General features: G+C 33.4%; 1 protein-coding gene across 5 annotated transcripts in view; it reads right to left on the minus strand.

The window, feature by feature from the left end:
• The window catches only part of EPHA6 (EPH receptor A6), a 730,500-nt gene that overhangs the window by 243,466 nt on the left and 466,125 nt on the right, over window positions 1-20,909 (minus strand). For 3 of the 5 annotated variants that reach the window (XM_064496232.1, XM_031457432.2, XM_064496249.1), the window contains 2 exons: window positions 9,585-9,632; window positions 9,017-9,179 (listed from right to left, as the gene is read on the minus strand). In XM_064496232.1, the coding sequence (XP_064352302.1) occupies window positions 9,017-9,179; window positions 9,585-9,632 (211 nt within the window). The remainder of the gene's footprint in view (window positions 1-9,016; window positions 9,180-9,584; window positions 9,633-20,909) is intronic. The other 2 variants (XM_064496237.1, XM_064496251.1) reach the window with 1 other exon arrangement.

A 20,909-nucleotide genomic window follows, 5' to 3' on the forward strand; every position in this document is an offset into this window, starting at 1 on the left:
CTGGGTTTATTTTATAAACATCCGTCCATTCAGTACTGTGACGTCACAGTAAGATAAAGCAAAAACACATGCCTTGTGTTGGGTTCGTACACATTTAAAAGATAGTACAGTAGATAATTTAAAATTATTTTTACTGCGTACTGGTACTCTGGCAGATAAAATTCAAACTATATATGTCTTTATGTTTTGACATTGGCAGATAATATTTAGTTGTTTACATAGTTCATATAAAATACTTTTTACCTGACTTGGACATTTTGAATAACTCTTTCATTCAACTCTCAAAAATTTTTGGCTCTGAAAATGATGGATTACCAGGTGAATGGAATTAAATCAGGAAATAGGAAATAAAGCTATGAAAGGATCCAAGGCAATGCTGTGTCATCCTTGCAGTCCATGACTTCTAAAGGATACGTCCATCCCAGCATCCTGTGTTTCTAGCCTCTTCCTGTAAGAACTACATATTGCCCCTGGGCATCACCCTATAGCTAACTGGAACTACCCTCGTGCTTTAATACACCATTCCAGAAGTAACGAGTGAACAACACAATACTCCCAGCCTGGTCTTGAGAACAGCAAGCGATCATGCAATGGATGAGGGTGAGAGGTCAACCACAATTAAGAATCATACCAGCAGTTCCGGATAGCTTCCATAAACTTATATTAAGGGATTAGGTTTTCTTCGCTTTGCCCTTGATGCTTTTCTAACAACTAAAATATGACATTTTTAAAAGCCACTTCACAATATAAGTCAATAAAGCTGATTTGTGTAGTCTAAGGAATGGCTCTAAATCTTCAAGTATTATACAGGGAATGTATTTTTCACTAAATTTGGAGCAATTTGAAATGTCTTAGGAACTTTTTTTGCTCTGTTAAAGAATTCAAGGTTGTAAAGTCAAATAGCTTGACAGAAAAATTCAGGCAATTTATATCATGGCTGATAGAAAAAAATCCATCTCATCTCAAATCAAGTCAAATTAAAATTAGACTTTGGGAAAGACATAAATAAGGAACTCTGTATAAGAGCCTCTAGTGAGGTTTAGTGTTGAGCTTCCTGAAGACAGAGAACATATATTATTTACTTATTTTTTCCTGCAGCTTTATTGAGGTATAATTGACAAATAAAAATTGTATGCTCTATGGTGTACAATGTGATGTTTTGATGTAAGTATACACTGTAAAATAATTACCACACTCAAGCTAATTAACATATCCATCATCACTTCACATATTTTGTGTGTGTGTATGTGGGGTGAGAACATTTAAGATCTCTTCTCTTAGGAAATTTCAAATATACCATACAGTATTATTAACCATAGTCACCATGCTGTACGTTAAATCTTCAGCTTATTCATCCTACATAATTGAAACTTGCACCCTTTGACCAGCATTTGATATACTGCATTATTAATATATACACAAATAAACAAATAAAAGTAAGGTACTAAAAACATATAGATAGACTAATAGAACACATATAGTTTGTTTGAAACAACAGATGTATGTTCATTAAGTATTTACTGGATAACATCAATTCATCTGATATTCACTGAATGCTTTCTATTAGTCAGGCACATGCAAAGCAATACATGAGTTACAAAAATGAAAAAATAAAAGGTTCCTGATCTCAAGAAAAAGATTTCAGTCAAAGAATGATGGTTTTTAAAAAACAAAAAATAATAAATAAATAAATAAAATAAAAAAGAATGATGGTTTATATCCCAAAGAAGTCACTTTTTTTTGTTTTGCTGTAGGCTATTGGCTTAAAATAAAGCTATATTCTGTTTTAAGAAATAGATCCATTGCTGTTTGTTAGCTCCCTTTCAGATATGATTCAAATTGTAACACTCCATATTGATGTGCACATTTTATAACTTCTAAGTACCTGTTAATAGTTAATGATCTTCTTTCCAGTCCATTTAGCAAAGTTATGATCCTTAATATTTTTCATATTAAGGCCTTCAATCTGTCTTATGGTACATAAGCTCTGTTCCCATCATTTAAAATCTTTATTGGATCCATGCAAAACTGAAGCAAAATGTCTTTTGTTTTTGGTCAGTGCAGGTTTCTTAAAAGGAGACTTCCATCTTCTATGCAAATAGCTATTCTTCATCAAGTTCTTGCACATTTAAGGTAATGGGGCTAACGGCATTATTTTACTGCTTTAGAGTGCTATACTAGGTCTACTATGTGTGCATTAATCCATAAAACCATAAGAAAACACAACTCTCTGAACTTGTTGCATGGTGATTTGTAAACAGTTACAGTCTTCTGAAAATCTGTGTTTATATTCAAACACATATTACTCTAAGGAGGAATATAATTAGTTAAGGGATGGTGGAGAGGTAAGAATAAAAAATAATCATGTAGAAAATTAGAAGCACTAACCAAGCTGAATAAGAAAAGTGAAAACATTGAATAGGCAGAAGGAGAACTCAGTCCTAGCTGTGGGAATCTGGTAAGTAACTAAATTTCTTTGTGCTTTGGTTTTTCCAGTCCCTAAATAACGGGTATGATAGCAGTACCCCCTTTCCAAGTTGTAAGTATGTTAGTAGCCATAAAGAACAGAACAGTGCCTTAAAACATAATTAGAACTCGATAAATATTACCTGTTGTTATGAAATCTCAATATTAGAAGTTACATCAAGCTTCTAACACATCGTCCTAAACAAAGCGGGCATCCTTAACGACATGCTGAATAAGTATCCAGTTAGCTTCAGAAACAGTCTTCATCACCTTGTAAAGTAGGCCAATTTATATTCAGACAATCTGTTAGAAAGTTTTTCATTCCTACTGATGTTTGCATATAGATAGCTACGGCTGCCAACACTGAAAGTGTGCTATTGATTGGAGATTATTTCAAATTAAAGTCTTACATACTGGAATTCATCCTTCTCTGGGTACACTCATAAATATGAAGTCTGCCTCCTGCTTGATTAATTAACTTTTTTTTATTGCTCCACCAGGTCAGCTGGTCCTCTTTCTGCTTCATGCTTCACCATTAATAATCATCCCCAAATTTCTGGCTGCTGTTAATATTGATGCAGCTAATTTCATCCTAAGTCATTAAAGCAGTACAGGTTGGGTTTCAACCAATAGACTGGATCACACATAGCGATTTTTCAAAAAGGTGTTTAAGGAGGAAAATACATTTAACAACAAAAAGGTCATTTTACTCTATTCAAATACTCCCAAATGTTAGAATTAACAACTAATTTGTAATTAGAATTGCATGTATCATGTTATGACACAACTCAAGTCAGTTATAGCTTATTACCCAAAATATAGCAAGTGATATTGCTTATCTGTGGCAAATAAAAATATTTGATTCTTTCTTATTTTTACTGGTAGGCAACATGCTATTCTTCCATATTTTAGCCTTTTGAAATTATACATTCTTCACTTATCTAATGAAATGTATATTAGAAACTAACTGTGTACCAGACATTTAGGACACACAAGGATACATAGGTTACAGTTCTTGATCTCAAAGAGCTAAGAACCTGGCAAAGAATTAAGCCTTCCCACAATAAAATATTATAGAAAGTTTGAGGAAAGAGTGATGACGTCTCATTGGACTGATCAAAAACACTTCAGGAGGAGTAGCATGTGAGCTGGACTGACCATTTGCAATATGATAGGTTTTTGATTATTCCATATGGGAGTCATGATGAAGAATCAGAAAATTTTGTGCATAAAGCATTTACACTTTTTCGAGTATCTGTTAACCAGAGGGAGACAGGACAAAAATGATGTCAATTGGATTAGACTGGAGGAAAACTTGAATATTTGTTGAGAAATTCACATTTTATTTGGTAGAAAATATACAATGACTTGGGGTTTTTAAGTGTACAAAGTTAAGTATAGAAAAATTAGTCAAATGGGGACATAAAAAATAGATTAAGGAAGAAGAAACTGGGGACACAATCTTCTACCTTAATTTTCAGGATCATTTCCCATCTATACATTGTTAAAACTAATTAAACTGCTTTAATATGAAGCCATACTACAAAAAGCTAAATCTTATGGGTGTTTTCAAAATAATTAAGTGATTAAATTCATTCATTTATATCTACATAACTCATTGTCTAAATGTGCAAGACATGACATAGATTCTAATTTGCAATAGTATGATTCAGTAATTTATAGCTTGTTTAGTTAATGCTGTTCATAATGATTTTTGTGTGGTTAATTATTTCAAGTGATATAAATTTAGTCCTTCTTTACTACTTTTGGTAAACAATAGCATATTTTAAAATGATGGCAGATGTGGCTTTCGTGCTATGAGAATGCTTCATGTAGCTTATGAGTGACAACCTAAATTTATGTGTTGTTAAAATTTAAGGTATAATTAATCTTTTCAGGGAAAAGGAATGCATCGCTTATATGTTGGCAATGCATTAATTCTCCTGGATCATTCTGGAAAACCATAAAGGCAATGGAAGAGGTAAGTTATATGTAAAATTCCAGTTTTCTTTCAAAAGTTGGCTTTAAGCTATGGATTTTCCTACCTTTTGATAGCTTCACAAGCTCTTTTATATTATATAAGTAAAATGTTTAAGTTGACTGCAATATAGCAGGATATATTTTATTTTGGTTTTAAAAATGAACCCACAAAAGTATTTTCTGTTTCTCTAAAATATATTTGAATATTAGATAAATCTTGGTGATGTTTTAAATAAAAACAAATGTTTGACTTTCTTTTCATTAAATTATTTCTTTTTAAAAATATAGGTGTAATTTTAACAGAATTTTCTTAAACTTGAATCAAACGTGGTTTTCAAGCAGTTTTTAAGGATTTGGATAACATTATTGGCTATGTAGATAACTTTTGAGTTTTAATTCTTATCTTTTTCTCCATTGGAAAGGAGCACATTTTCTCCAGAAAATAAGCACAGAAATAAAAACAATCATGAGGCAGTTAAAATTTCCTGTTTTATCTATAAAAGCTAAAAAGGCCTATAATTAACCATTGTGTGTGTGTGTGTATGTGTGTGAGAAAGAGATACTTTGGGGAATAAAATGATTTTTATTTTAATTTGAGAAATGTCTTATATTAGAGAGCTTCTAACAGCTATCTATTTTTCACCTATCTTTCAAGAAGATTTGCATGGAATATTTATATATTCTTACTTTCTCACTACTGATTCTGTAGCTTATTGTAATTTTGTTAAAGCAATTCCAAAAAGATGGGACAATCAATAACAGTACCTAATAAAAAGACCAGTACAGAATAGCCACTCAATAAATGCTTTTAGTGGACATAATATTTAGTTATACACTGTTAGTCCTGAAAGAGATTAGCAGACACACAAAATGTCAGTATTGAAACACAAAAGGAAAGTCTTTCGTGATTATATATGAGTGACTATCTATTTACCTATTTATCTATAGATTTATTAATCAATTCTATCTATCTCTTCATATACAATATATTTAATGAGGTTGTTCTATAGAATTAGGAAGAGAGGAAACCAATTGCTATAGTTCAAGCAGGCTATTTTTACAGTGCTAGCAGTCATAATTAGTAATCTTTAAATTTGCTAGCCAGTTTCCACTAGCATATTCTGACTAGAAAAACAAAACAACCACTGGTATAAAAGAGCAAGAGGAGTCATGGTAATTGTTCTTCAGACACCACTATGTTTATAGAGCACAAGCAGTCAGTTAAGAACATGATTTTGAAAAGGAATTATTTCATATTTTATATTATTGTCTCACTAGTTGTGAGCAAACTAAAAGCTGGACAAAGTAAAATAATATGGTTAATTACTACTCATTTTGCTTACTTTAAAAAATTTGAACCGGACCATCAAATGAGAGAGCACCTAATTTCACCTCCCTACTTCACACCCCATCTCAACGCATTATAAAGTCAGTTAATTAAACAGAATACACAAGAGAGAAGTTAATGAGAAAGTAGACATTACAAAGTTCAGGTACTACCAGAGAAACAAAAGGTATAAAAATTTAAAGATGCACTATGATGGTATATAGAGAAAAAAAAAATCTGATGCTGTCAGTTGGGATTCACATCATTATATTCCTGAATTTATAGTAGACCTACCCATATCTTACTATGACATTATTCATTGAAATTCTCTTCTGGATATAAACAGCACGCTTTGAAAATGCAATTTAAAGCTAACCAGATAAAAAATGATCCTTTAAATGATTTTCCCTCAGGCTGTAAATTGACTTGGGAGCCACTCTGTGTACCCAAACTCCAAGTTTAGACAAACATATTTTTCAGACTCTTCTCAAATATTGTGTCTCTTCAAGGGTGTAATAAAAGTCACTCACATGACATTTACAAATCAGTAATTCAGAATATGGTTTTGCTGTCTGAGGCTGCCACTGTCAGGTGCCTCTAAGGTTCTCTTATCAGATTTTGGTAAAGCTACTTAAGTCTCCAAAAAGAGATATAACCTTGTCAGAATTAAAAAGATAATTTGTGTAAATTGCTCAGCAGAGAGTCTTGCACATATTACTGGCCATGTTACTCCCTAATTACAATCCTCTCATGAATGCCCAATATCGTCATAAGGCCCAATACCCATAACACGGCCAAAAGAACGCCTTCGTTTGGGCCTCTGTATACAGTTCTTGCCTTTAGCTCCCAATGTTTTATCTTTCATAGTCTCCCCACTGTTGTCACACCAAGTAGTTGGTTCTTCTTCAAATTTTTCACGCTGACTCAGGCCTCAGTGCTTCTGCTCTTTCTTTATTACCTCTCTTCCAAGAATGAGCCCCTTTCCCATCCTCCAGCCCGTCATGATCCATTCATGCTGAATCAGGGTCTCTTCTCTACGCTCTTATAGCACAGTTCCCATATCTACCTGATAGCACGTGTCATCCAATCTTCTATTTTTTATTTAAATTTTCATTTTATCTCCCACAAATCTAGACTATAAATTACATGAAGACAGAGGCTGTAGAGCTTATCATTACCTTTTTATCGCCAGAGCATCACACAGAGTGTAGCACATATTGTCTTAACACATTTTTTGTTGAGTTAGTAAATATTACACTGGGTTATTGGTAAGTATGGGACCTCTCTGCTAAGGCATTTTAAAGTATTTATCTTTTATAAGACCTCTGAAAGAATTCTAGTCCTGAAAGTGCAATTAGTTCAAATTTCAAGTTAAAACCAAGTCAATATTTTAATATTTAGATAAGAACTTACTGTTTTCTTATTAGATTAGACTCTTCATCTAAAAGTCCCAGATGAACACAAATGACTTACCTAGATTTAGCATTATAAGTTTGTCTGAGAGTACATTTCTGACTTGATGATATAATACTCAAAACTGTCATACTTGTTAAAAGTTAGCTGAATTTCTTGATCTGTGAAATAAGATGCAAGGATGCAATAAACACACCCTGGACAAGACAATGATGTGAGTCCTCCCTGGACAAAACTTACCTTGAATTGCATGTTTGGCTTTGTACCTAGGTTAAGTTTTGATATAGGGACAGTGAAAAAAATAGTCAATAGGAAATAGTAGGGGCACTTTCTGAATATTTTACATTGCTTTTGTTTACAGAGTTTTGCTTTGTGATAATTGCACTCTGCTCCCAATAATTTCATCTCTAGCTTGAAAAGTCAACCGTCTCTGGTAGGATTATAAATGACTATCACTGGCTTTAAACATCTAGGGTATAAGTAATCTTTTTATCCCTTAGTTTTCTCTAATCCGAAACTGTGTTCTTTCTTATTTAGATATGTCAGTGCTCGTCCATTTTTTAGTTAGATATAGTTGTAACAAAAAAGTTCTTATGGATCAACATTGTGCATTACTATAAAACAACAATAAAACACTCTTTCTGTCACATTCAGCATAGCTTCACTTTCAGTGATAAACCAGAGGAATTATGGCCTAGTTAGCGGTCTTACCATTAGCACTTTATAATTCAAAGGAAAGGACTTGGCCGGATGGTGGAGTAGTTAAAAGCACAGGCCTTGGAAGAAGATGGCCCTCAGTTTCAAATTTTAGCTTTGCTTTCTTACCAACTGCATGAATACAGACAAATTGCTCAACTTTCCTAGGCTTCTGATTTCTCAGAAGTATAATTAGGAAAATAATGCTGGTCTCATTGGATGCTGAAACGTTTAAATAAGATAATACATGTAAAACACTTCACATCATTTTTGGCACTTATGGGAGGCTCAGTAAATGGTAGCTATCATTATTGTTATTCATAAAGAATTTTTATAATAAATTTGCTATTTTTGCATTCTTATACAAATCTAAGTATTTTAACAATGATGGGAACAGATTTTTATTACAATTAGGTATTTGGATATTTTTCCACCAAAGTACACAGCAAAAGCCAGCTGTATTAGCCTTACAAAGATATTAATAGGATGGATTTCTAAACTCAAAAATATAATTCAATGATAGAGCTGAGTTTAAAATGAATATGACATTTAATGCTATGTAACATGACTTTGGAACACCTCACTCCCCTCGTCTCCCATTTTGGTTTTCAGTACATTGAGGCTATGGAATTAATTTGAGTTTCTAATCAAGCTCATGCATCTATATTTAAAACTTATAATGGGCACTTCAGTGGAGTTTGTCGCCTGATCACTGTTTTTATTGATCTAAGATAACAGCCAAAGCTACACAATTTTGAACTAACTGCTAACATCATTTGCTCACGGTTTTATTCTCTTCCAAGTTTTCATTAGTATCACATTATGATGCCAAGACTGATGAACAATTAGGCTAACACCATCCACTGAGACTCTATGTTATGGCCTGACTGATGAATTCCGCATAAAGAGACATATTTGGGCCGCATTACAATTGTGATAGAGCAAGGCAGTTCATGGAAATATTTAACGATAGCACTAAAACATTAACTGAAATGACTGTATGAGTATTTACATGAACAGAATTCTGCTTGATGAGACCATTCAAAATTTGGGACATTAGATTTTTTAACTACCAGGTCAGATTCAAACGGTAGTAAAGTAACATCTTACTTTATGTCTTTGTGTGAAACTTACTTTCATCTCCTGTTTCAAATTCAAACTTCTGACTGTAGCCACTGTATCCTGTTGCAGTCCTCACCCGGATGTGAAAAATGTACTTCGTGGCTGGCTTGAGACCCGTGATGATGACACTGGGTGCCTTGGACCTCGTGGAGGAATAGGTGAGCTGCTCGTGCTCCTGGGGACAGAAAAGACGAGAAAGGAAATGAAGCAGTTATTCTACTTTTTCCTAGAAACATTCTAAAGTTAAGCTGGGGAATTATGCTCTGACTTTCAAAATACTGATCAAAAAGTGGTGTAAGCATGGTTTTCCATAATTTAGCACTGACTTATTTACCAATTACTATGCACATGGTATGGTCTTGATTTGAAAATTTACTAAGAAAGATGATCATCTTATATAAACTGCACTTGTATTTGTGGTGCCTTGGATTTCTGATCCAACTCTAAGGAATGGTGGTGGCGTGAGAGCACGTTTACACAGAATGGCAGCTGCATTTTGGACAAAATGGGCACACTGGATCAGACCACACCAGCAGAGTGCAAGGAGCAAGGTGGGAGAATTCAAGTACCCGCTACTCACTTCTACCCGCAGGTAGTGCCAAAATGCCGGCGCTATCCGTGGGTAGACCTGTGGGTGAAAGGAAAAATAAATTAATTGTTTTTTAACGTTTGAAATCTTTTATCCTGAATCAATTGCTTTGTTCTGAAACTCAGTGATTCCCCAGCAGTAACAACTGAAGTTGATTCAATTTTAGACATAAAACGATGACAATTTTCCTTTGAGGGGAAATTGACTCCCCCCCAAAGACCACAGTTTTTTTGTAAAGAGGTACAAGTTACCTAGGGATTATGAGGTGGATTTTGAAACAGTCTGTCTGTGAAGAAACATCGAAGACAAAGTAAGGTATGAAAGACAGCAGGAAATCAGGCAGGACTGGAGGCTTAATTCCCAGTCACTTGCAAGTAACTGCCAGACCATCTCTCCCCACTAACAGGAACCACAGCTAACTGAACACTCTAGTCATTCAGGGTCTTTTAAGTGGGCTGTCTTGTCCACCACCTCAGAACAATTCACCTGTGCATATAAGAGACAGTCCACAATATGCTGGTGGTGGGGATACATTAAACTCAGTACTGTTTTTGTATAGTGTTATTGTTCAGTAACTTTATAATGGTGTTTTAATACGGTATTTGAAAAAAAAAAACCCTTTATTTCTATGAACAACTCTTCTAAATTCATAGATCAAATTAGGCCACCACGCCCTTGAGTTACAAATCTAAAGACAGAGATTCTCAGAACTGGAAGTGACTTACAAGATCATTAACTGAATTACTGATTTGATCCTTAAATTCTATCTATAATATTCCCATCAGGATTTATTTTCACCTTTGTCAGAAAAATCTCTGTTGTTCAAGAGACTTTCCAGACTAATAAATAACGTTATAAAAATCTATGCACGTGCAGAATGTGTCAAACTGCATTTATTGACTGGTGATGCTTTAAGATTTAAAACTATGAAAATAATTTCCCTTAAGCTATTTTTGAGAAAAGAATCCTTTTCTTAAAGATAAATTTTAAGCTGTATGGCCTTTATTTGTCAGAACTTTATATGCTAGATACTTATTCTGTGTCAGTTGAGTAACTGAATTCCCCATCTATACCCCAAATAGAACTGTTTATTAAACACAAAGTACAAAGTAATAAATGAATTAACAATAGCAACATTTTAAGTAGAAAAGACAAAACAAATTGCAACATACATTTATCCCTAGGTAATTTTCAGATTAGAAAGTAAATAAATATCTGCCTACCATAAAATCCAATGAAATAAAGTCTATAAAATCATTGATGGCAGTCATTATCTGCTAAAAGAAGAGGCTTTCTAAGATCAAGGCCTCTATAATTAGAGGGCTTAACATCCATATTGCGGACAAAAAAATGTGTACTACTAGAAGAGATAATATTGTTTGTGGGAGAAATTTGCAAAAAACTATTGGATTGTTTATTCTCATATACCAGAGGAGAATATTCCACCTCTCCCAGAATTTTCTGCAACATGAGAGTTATGGTGTACTTTGAATAGTGCTTCATAATATAAAATTATGACTAAGAGACATTTAAAATCCTGCAAAAAGAATTTAATTTCATCCTTAAAGAGAGGAGATACAGATTCAAAAATTTACTCTCAGAATGGCCTCATAATAATTACACATTATATCTTGGTTGCCTCACCTAAAAACATAGCTAAATAGTAATTTCTTACTCAGTAAAGTTACAGGGAGCAAAGGACACCTTTTGCAAATAGCTTATGGCATGTCTGTTGTTATACAGAAGTGTATGTGTAGCTACATCCCTGGAATAAAAATCACTAAGTAGGAAGTGTGCTTACATGGTTCCTCAACCTAAATCACAGCAGCATGGTGGCTGCTGCCTTGTCTTACATATTCCCACCTCTGAGAGGGCCAAAGAGAGCTCAGAAAGCAGAGTCAGGGGAGTCCTTCCTTCCAGTGCACAGCAGCCCTCTCTCCTGCTGTTTTCAAGCTCTACTGTCTAGGAACTTTGGCTAATGGCCTTTCTGCTGACATATCAAAGTAGCTATCACCAGATAGAGACAGTGCTTTGCCACAGAGCCATCTAGATTGCTTTATTTGCCCAGGTGGGCTCAATTCTGAACATGCTTGAATAGGGTGTGTGTGAAAATTTTTCTAGAGTTTGTACCGTAACAGAATTGCTATTTGTATGATACTTATGTCTTTAATTTTGCTAGGTAATACATTCCATTGTTCATAAAACTCTATTACATCTGTTTTTCATCTTTGCTAAATGGTAAAACCCTTTTCTCACTCTTAGCATTATTTATTTTAATACTTTCTTTTTTTTCTTGATCAAACTTTTCCAGAGATTTGAACCAACTTTTGGCTTTATCTATTGTTTCTTCATTTTCTATTTCACTTAATAAGTGCTCTTATTACAAATTATTTTCTTTCTTCTTTGCGTTAATTATGTTGTCTTTTAACTTCTTACATTTCATGCTTAACTCACTAATTGTCAGTATATTTTTTCAAATATATTTTAAGTCTATAAATTTCACTCTTAAGTACCACATAACTGTACTCCATAACTTTTCATGATACATTGTCAATCAGCTCTAAGTATTCACTAATTTCCAGAAATGCAGTATCTTTTTAGTCTTTGTGGTAGATTTAGGATTATTATTTGTACACTTTTAAAGGTCAAGACAGGTTGTCAGGCAGTAAATAAATGACATAAAGTGAAGCTCCCAAGGCATTATCCCACGGGTTGCAAAGCACACTGGACAGTGGAGGCTCATTGCTGAGAACACTGGCAGTCTTCTGCACTAATGTTTGTTGGCTGAATGTGAAACAGCCTTTGCACTACTTGGATGGGCATGAATAATAGCACCAATTGTGGAAAAAAAGCATGTAGTAGCAATACATTTTAACATACTGCTATGTATATCATTTCCTAAAATAAATGTGTATACAATTTCTATTTTATATATTTGTAGCTACATATATTAAAACAATAGTTCAGAACTAAATAGTGTAAACGCAAGGCATTCATTGTCAAACAGAATATGCACGTATTGTTCTCTAGAGATATAAACTTTTACTTCGGGTCTCTTCTCAAGGGCAGATCTTGCAGCTTAGACTCAGGAATTGCTCTTTCCTAGCTGCTGAGAATCTAGGCTTTCCTGGGAGTCTAATCTTATTGTCACATTGAACCTTTCATTTGCCTAAAATGCTGAATCTAAGCTTGTATCTACTGATGTCAACTCTTCATGTATATATCTCAATGTCTTTCATTTTTAAACAGTTTACAATTTAAGTCTATTACTCTTAAACATGTTATTTAAGAAAATATTTTAAATCTTCAAATGAATAGATTTTGGTGGTGAGATGGGGGAGTTTTTTAATTTTTTGATTTTGTTGTGTGATTTTCAAGGAATAATTCAAAGAATGATGGAAAAATTTTATACTATCTGGTTCCTTCTATAGTTATTTCAATGTATAGCAATATATATCCCCAAGTAGACTGCTATTTCCTCAAAAATGTGACCTATATTTCCCTTAGAAAACAAAACAAGAAAGCAAAGGAGTGCTCGATGCATGGTGTTTAATAAATGTCTATGATTGATCTTCACAGAGGAATACCTAGATCACTTAACATGTAGTCACATATCATTGGGAACTGGGCTACTAAAACTGCTGCTCCAAAGTAGAAGCACAAATTAGGATGGTTCCAGCTCACAGTGATTCTCCTGTGACCAGATCTAAGTTAACTGCACCACCAGGGGAAAATGGGGATAGTGTCCCAACAAGCTGATTTCTCCGAAGATAAAAGCTAGCTAGAATGATTAGAGATTTCTCCTCCAATGAGACTGAATCCATGAAGGGACGATACAGAGAAAGAACTGCACTGAAGTTGAATAACCTCAGCTTTTCTGGTTGCTGACTTCCAGAGTCTAGGACATTCTGCTCTGCCTTGGATTCTACATTTTGACACCCATAAATAATCATCAGAGTTGGATTTTGTTGGAGGGAACCAAAAGAGTTGTTTTCTTTTCTCACATTCATTTAAGTACATAAGACAGAGTTTCTAATTTGGGGCAAGAAGGGGTTAACAAGCTATTTGGTAGGGTGTTCTAAGTAGTGGGTAAGGTGTTCTGAAATATTTTTAGGTAAAAACTGGCTATTGCTATGATAAAATTATAAATTAAGTGTAAGCAAGAAAAATGTAGAAGTAGATATTCTAAGTACACAACTACTTTCTGACTGCACTTTTAGAGAAGTATCATTTACCATGGCTATAATTTACTCTAATCAACTCTTGATTATCCCCAGTAACCCAAAATAAGAGATAACCCTAAATCACTTTTAAATGCATTTGTGATTTTTTTTCTTATATTCCTTCCAATGTGTATCTTGTTTCACCTAAAATGAAAATTAAATGCATTCCTTGAATGTTATATGTTGAGCAATAGTAGGAGATGGCCTCAAAGTACACCTGATGGGAGAATGATACAGACCTAGAATTAAGCATTCACAATTGATTTTCAGAAAACAGATAACTTATAAGTAGATAACTGACTGCTTGAAATAGTGGTTAAATTTACTGTTAGGGAGAATGGCTAAATTATTACAATGCGACCTTTACAAAACTACTAGTGCTAGGATGAGTCCAGTGGTGTCCTAGTTGTAGTCAATTCACCTATGAAAAATGCAAAGATTATACCACTTCAAAGGGTCAGGCTTTTCGTAAGAAAAAAAGCAAAATAACATGTAAAATCCTTTTACAGGCTCCAGCAGATGTGTTTAGTATTATTTCTTTCTTTTAGGAGTCATTATCAATAGGTGGTACATTTAATCTAGGGCAATAACAGGCTTGTGCATTGAGGTAATTCTGCAGATGCTGTGAGAGGTCTTTCAAAAAATTTTGTATGTGTTTTGCTTGCCTGTTAACCTTTATATTTTCACTGCTTAATGCAGTGTGCTTAGCATTGTAGGCTCCCATGATATATTAGCCAAATATATTGAATAAAGAAATTAATGAATTAATTGCTCTATAAGTTTAGCTTTTAAATTATACATATTGTTATAGCAATTTAAAATTAGTTTGCATAAATTAATGGTAATTCAAATGAGAGATGAGAAAAATTGTTTAGCTGGCTTATGGTACTTCCACAATCAAAGTGCAATAATATTATGTCAGTATAGCTGGCTTGTTTTCTTTGGAACATTGTGGGGAAAAGCCAAAATTTTACTTGCCAAAAAATGTTTTGCAAAACGGTATGCTTAAAAAAACTAAGATTTGTGCTGAAATATCTTTTAATACATATTTTAAAAAATATTTATTCACTTTTAATTTTCCCATCTGTCTTCATGTAACCTACCTTTGTACAGACGGGATATAGAGATTTCTTCTGTGTTCTATTACTCTATAAATATCTATAATGGTGTATAGCTATTCTCTCAGTATAGCTCAAAAATTTCTTAATGATTTTCTTAAAGTATATCACAGACAAACAACAACTTTAAATTCATCATTCATTCTTAAGGATTTTGATAACCTATAAGAATTATAAAAACATGCATAAATTTGGTAATAAAAAATAACATACAGATAGAAAAAAGGAGGGAATATATGTAGAATAAAATATATATTTAAAATTCATATTTACCTAAGTATTGAGGATAGATAAAATTATTTTATCTAAAATGGGAGAAATGATAGGAAACAATCGTTATAAGAATATTTGAGAGTTACATTTGGTTTAAACTAAACATTTTTAGAAAAGTTTACAAATTCCTGCTTATGTCAAATAGTTTGGGTCAAATATTAAAATAGCTACATAAAAGCTAGTTAAAAATCAACATTTATCATAAAATTAGGATAGTTATCAATAAATGCCACTGAGAGAAAAAAATACATGGCATCTTTGGAAACATTAATATACATATGTTGACATCTTCAAACATATATGGTATTCCAATTGTCAAACTGAAAGTTTTTGGTTAAATCATTGGAAGAATATGGCTGAATGGAGTGGCAAAAAACTAGAAAGGCAACACATGCACTGTGCTTGATTAATTCTTCCTAATTGTGGAATGTGGATTAGAAAATAAAACTAGAAGTAATAACATGTTTTTTATAAAAGAAAAATATAGAGGAGTTATATTTTTTCACAACGGCACTCACTGAATTATATGATAGGTAGGAAAAATAAAGAAGAGCAGAGAATAAGTGTTTAAAAATGAAATAACTAGACAGGAAATGCAAGTGCCTGGCCTCCAAAACTGCTCCTTCATTGCTAGATATTCTGACAGAATTAAAGTAAATAATAAGGAAGGTAAGATTTATAGATAAGAATACTAAGAGTAATAAAGAAGGCAGAATTTCACTAGAGTGAAATGGCAGTAGAATATTTTTTAAAAATGCTCTGTGGAAAAATCTCCACTGAAAAACAGTATCATTTGTGAATACCAGGTAAAGTCTTAACATTTGTCCAAATCAGCCACAGAACATGGTGTTATAAGAGCTGCTTCTTGCAAAGAAAAGGAGGCAGAAATTCATTTAAATATACATGCATGAGAATGCCTCAGTCTCATTTAGAATAGGAAGAGGACTCTTTCTGAAGATTTATTTTTCATTTTTAGCTTTCCATGTAAATGTATTTTGTCACCATGGTGAAATTTTAATTTTTTGTTATATTTGGTGATGGGTCTTTATTGTGATCTGATGACAACTATATTTGTTTTGTTCAAAACTGAAACAAAAATATCTGTTAAAATTGGTCTACAAAGCTACAAAGCATAATTTAGATTTCAAGGAATACAGCCCCATCCCCTCAAAAGAGAGATTTTAAACTTAAAGCTTTCTTTGTAAGTGGTATCATCTTGACTTGAAAAGCATCCCATTATACTCCAAATAACTCAGTATTTTCAGTTAATGATCTAAAGCAGTCACTGGCTTTGAATCTTCTCAGAGGACTGGTGATATTAAGATGTGCAACAAGTGAATGCCTCAAGATTTATAATAAAATACAATAAAATATAGATTTACCAAGATACTGTGACTAGAAATGGAATAATATCTCATCACTGAAACAAAATAAGTAATATAATACTAGTAAACAGATTGTAGCTTCCCATAGACCACACACACAGAGAAACACCCTATATAAACTAGTTTTCAAATCAAATTAGAAAGAGAAAAAATTACCTACCACAAGGCAGTAAGTTAAATTTAGGGTAAAAGAAAATATAACCTGGACCACAGTGAAGAAGCCTCTGTTCTTTGGTTATGGTTACAATGTTGCCCATTTTAAGTATTTATGCAGTTTGTACTTGGGGAATTTCTGGTGTTAGTAATGGACACTTTTTCCTTGGACACGCACAAGTCTCCTTATTTTCAACTTAGATAATTTGATCTGTATAATTTTATTTTATTTGTAATGAACATATTGGCACAACCCAATGTATATTGCAGATTCAAAGAACTGAAAACTTTCTCAGTGAAAGTTGTTTTTTTGGTTTTACTTTCATAAATTTACTACTTTTTTTTTACCCTGTAATATCTCCAGACACAATTACATAGACTGAATTTTTAAAATTTCATATACATTCAAAATTAATAAATCTGTTTTGACCTAGTACTGAAGAAATTTATTTTTAAATTAGTACAATTAGAAACAAAGCATATAATGTAATGTTATGTTGACCTAAAGTCAAGTAGTACAGTGAGTTAAAGATGGTGGCTAGTTCTTTTACACTCCTCTCAACGAAGAGTCAGGTCTGTGTCGCTGCCCCTTGAATCTGGTCTAGCCTGTGACTGATATGACCAATAAAGAGGTTACTTGCCCAGTCCCTAAGAAAACTGGCAATTTCCACTTCTGGCTTGGGGCTCTGCATTGCAGTCTAAGATGTATGACTAGCCTGACTGTCAAACTATGTAGACTCCCAAGATAGCCACATGGAGGAATCTTGGAGAGTGGAGTGGAGAGGTGGGAGAGGAGAGAGGGAGGGGAGGGAGAAAGGGATGATGATGCGACCTTATGCACAGCCATTCCTCAGGTGTCCCAGTCCCTAGCCTATTTCCTATCATCCTAACTGGGGTCCCAGAAATTGTGGGGCAGAGATGGCTGCTCCTGCTGGGTCCTGTTCAAGTATCTGACCCACAGCTTCATGAGATGTAATACTTATGAATTGTTATTTTTAAGCCACTACATTATGGGGGTAGTCCGTTGTACTGGAAGAGGTAACTGAAACAAATAGATTGACCATTGATAAAAGAAAACTTCACATATTGAGATATAGGGAAGTCATTATGGCTTAAATATATATGAGTTAACTTAAATTTTATGCTAACTAAAATAGCCTGCTTGTGGCCTATCAAACATACACTGTATATCTGCTTTAATTATTAAAGAAAAGGGCATACTGACCAAAAGTAAAATTTATCCCAGTTAAATATTAAATGCTCCTCTTCCTGGAGCACCAATCACCACTTTGATGATAAGACGCCCTTCCCAGGTACCAAGTCCATATTGACTTGCTGTGTACGTGCTAAGTGCTGGTCTGTTATTTTATTTTATTTTTTTTTACCTTTGAAGAAATGTAACCCTAACTTGTTTAATGTTCTTTGTTCTAACAAGATATAAAACTGTGCTGAAAACCCTGCTTCTCCAGAGCAGTTTCTCAGAGTAATCTAGTCCTCAGTTTGGCTCAAGTAAAATTCTTTTATATTCTTATTATTGATTGCTTATTGATTATTTTCATTGACACCATTAACCTGCATTTCACAGACTTCAACTAATATGGAAAAGTTTTGATTCTATTTTTTGTCACTAGATTGGCTGATGGTATTTTGAAGATTCTGTCTTAACATATAAAACTTAATCAACTTAAACATTTCAATTATCTAATTTTTTTTGAAAAATCAGATAATTTTTAAGCCTGAAATGACAGGTTAAAGTAGTCAAAATAAATCAATTAGAGGTATAAACAGAACATATACAGCTAAAATCTTTTAATGTTAACACCTCATAGTACTTAATGTTGCAGCCTCTATAAGCACTCCCAATACCCAGAAAATCCTGTTACTCTGTGAGGCCTTACAAATGACAAGACTGAGATACTCAATAAATTGGTCACTCAATAAGTTGGTGATAGAGCTGGGATTTGAATCCAGGGAGTCCAGCTCTGGATTCTGTGCTGCCACTTATTACGCTATATAGCTTCCAATACCAAGTATCTCAATACAGACACATATCATTAGAAACTTTATATATTAAGTATGTTACAGTTTATATTCCCTTTTTACTAATATATTGACAAACACAGAGGAAAAGAAAAAAGTTAATCTATATTTTATATATTACAAATAATCCACAATCCTAATCAGAGTATAAGAACATCTGATGTTCAAAGTGCTCAGTCTAACAAATGTGTACATAGATTATATTTTGTTACTATTTCATGGGATTTCATACCACTGGTGGGCTCCAGACAAGTATTTACTTCCTCTTTTTATAATATAAGGCAAGAGACTCATTAGCAAGAATGAAACTGTTATTTCTTTTATCACAACAATTAAAATTAGTATCTAAGCTCATCTATGAAGGCAAACTAGAAATAGTAAGCCAAACTAATTTCTTTATTTGAACATTCTTCAACATTTCCATCATAGTGAGTTTAGGAAGATATCTGTGCTACAGATCAAAAAACTAAGAGCTTCTCAAGGCTTTACACTGAGTATACTAATTCTGTTATAGTTTGAACAGGATATTCTACATTCAGTGATAAACTGATGAACTTACTAATTAAAACACTGAATTGGAATTTGGAGATACAGTGCTGTCTTTCTGTGACTCACAGACAGAGGAACTTGAGCATGTCATAATATTACAGAGCCACAGCATAGTCAGATTAAAAAATCAACAAAACCCCTCAGCTCCATCCACCTCACAATACAGTTCTGATGTGTCAAATAAGAATGCACACAAAAGTGAATTCTAAACTGGAACTGGAGCATCCTCGTCAAATACAAGATGGAATGATTATTGTTGTCGATGTTGTTAAATAGATGTCTATGTAGTTGGTGGGAACATCTGTCACTTAGACTAAGACATAACATTTTAATAATGAATTATATTCTGAGTTAGTGAATGGGAACTGCATTGGTTATTTAGTAAATTAATCACTCACAATTATAGAAACTTTCATATTTTAATTCCATGTCGGTGAAGCTACTAGAATAAGTCAGCTGAATGCCCAGGAGTCTGATCCTTACATGATTAGTGGTGCAGTTGAATCCGTGGGTGAGAATAATGCCAGTGTCTAAAAATTTCTTCAGATGACATATCCTCCTTTAGAGTTAGTTACTTGGGCCTCAAGTCAATCATTTACATTTGTGGGCGGGACCAGTTGACTAGTTATTAATGTAGCTCTCATTGGTACAATGGCACCATGTTGAGATTAAAAAGAGGATTTATAATAATCCTGAATGTGACATGTTTCAGGAACTAAGAGGCACTATACCTCTGTCAGCTACCTCCACCTATTTGCTATGCATAGCAGTAAAAAAAAAAACCACTGTGCTAACCAACAATTGAACTAAGTTGTCAGAAAGACTACATGGCAGTTTTTTAAAAATATGGGGCTGTTAAATATGCTAAAGTAAAAATGTTATGATGCATGATCCACTAAATAGGAGGAAAATTACCAAGAAGTTGTTGATAGCAGCAGCTGTAATAGCTGTACACATTCAGGCATAACTAAATTAGAAAGATTTCATCCATCCACCTGCTGTGATCTACTCCACGAAATCACAAGAATCGAGGGACATATGGAAATAATGATTGCATTGATTGCCTTCTTTAAATGTCCTTGTGTGAAATAGAAGGATCAAACACAGGGTCTGGGAGCAATTTGCCTTTGCCAACTGAAATGTAGCCAAAAACAATTAATTTATATTGCACTCAACCATGAAGAACTGCAGAATACTTCCTCAGCTAAAACTTCACATTTTGTAATTACAGACTTAATGATTTTCTCTTACTAAAGGCTTAAGGAGTATCTAAATTAATTATAATATTTTTACTTTTTAAATCATTCTGTGGAAATGTTGATATTTCTAACAATATTTAAGTCATTAGTTTCTAATTAAAATATACAGATACATATAGCAACATAAACCTGTTTTTTCAGCATGTACACATTGAGACAAAATTTTAAGAATCAGCTATCTAAAGAAACTCAAGTAGTATAAATATTCACCAAGAAAGTTAAAGACATTAAAGAAAAACAACTTTTCAAATGTTAAAACGCTAGTAATAATGAACTTTTCTACTTTTCCACTGATATATTCAAGTAAATGGGCAGA

The sequence above is a fragment of the Camelus dromedarius genome, chromosome 2 (assembly GCF_036321535.1).
Source record: "Camelus dromedarius isolate mCamDro1 chromosome 2, mCamDro1.pat, whole genome shotgun sequence".
Lineage (NCBI taxonomy): Eukaryota > Metazoa > Chordata > Mammalia > Artiodactyla > Camelidae > Camelus > Camelus dromedarius.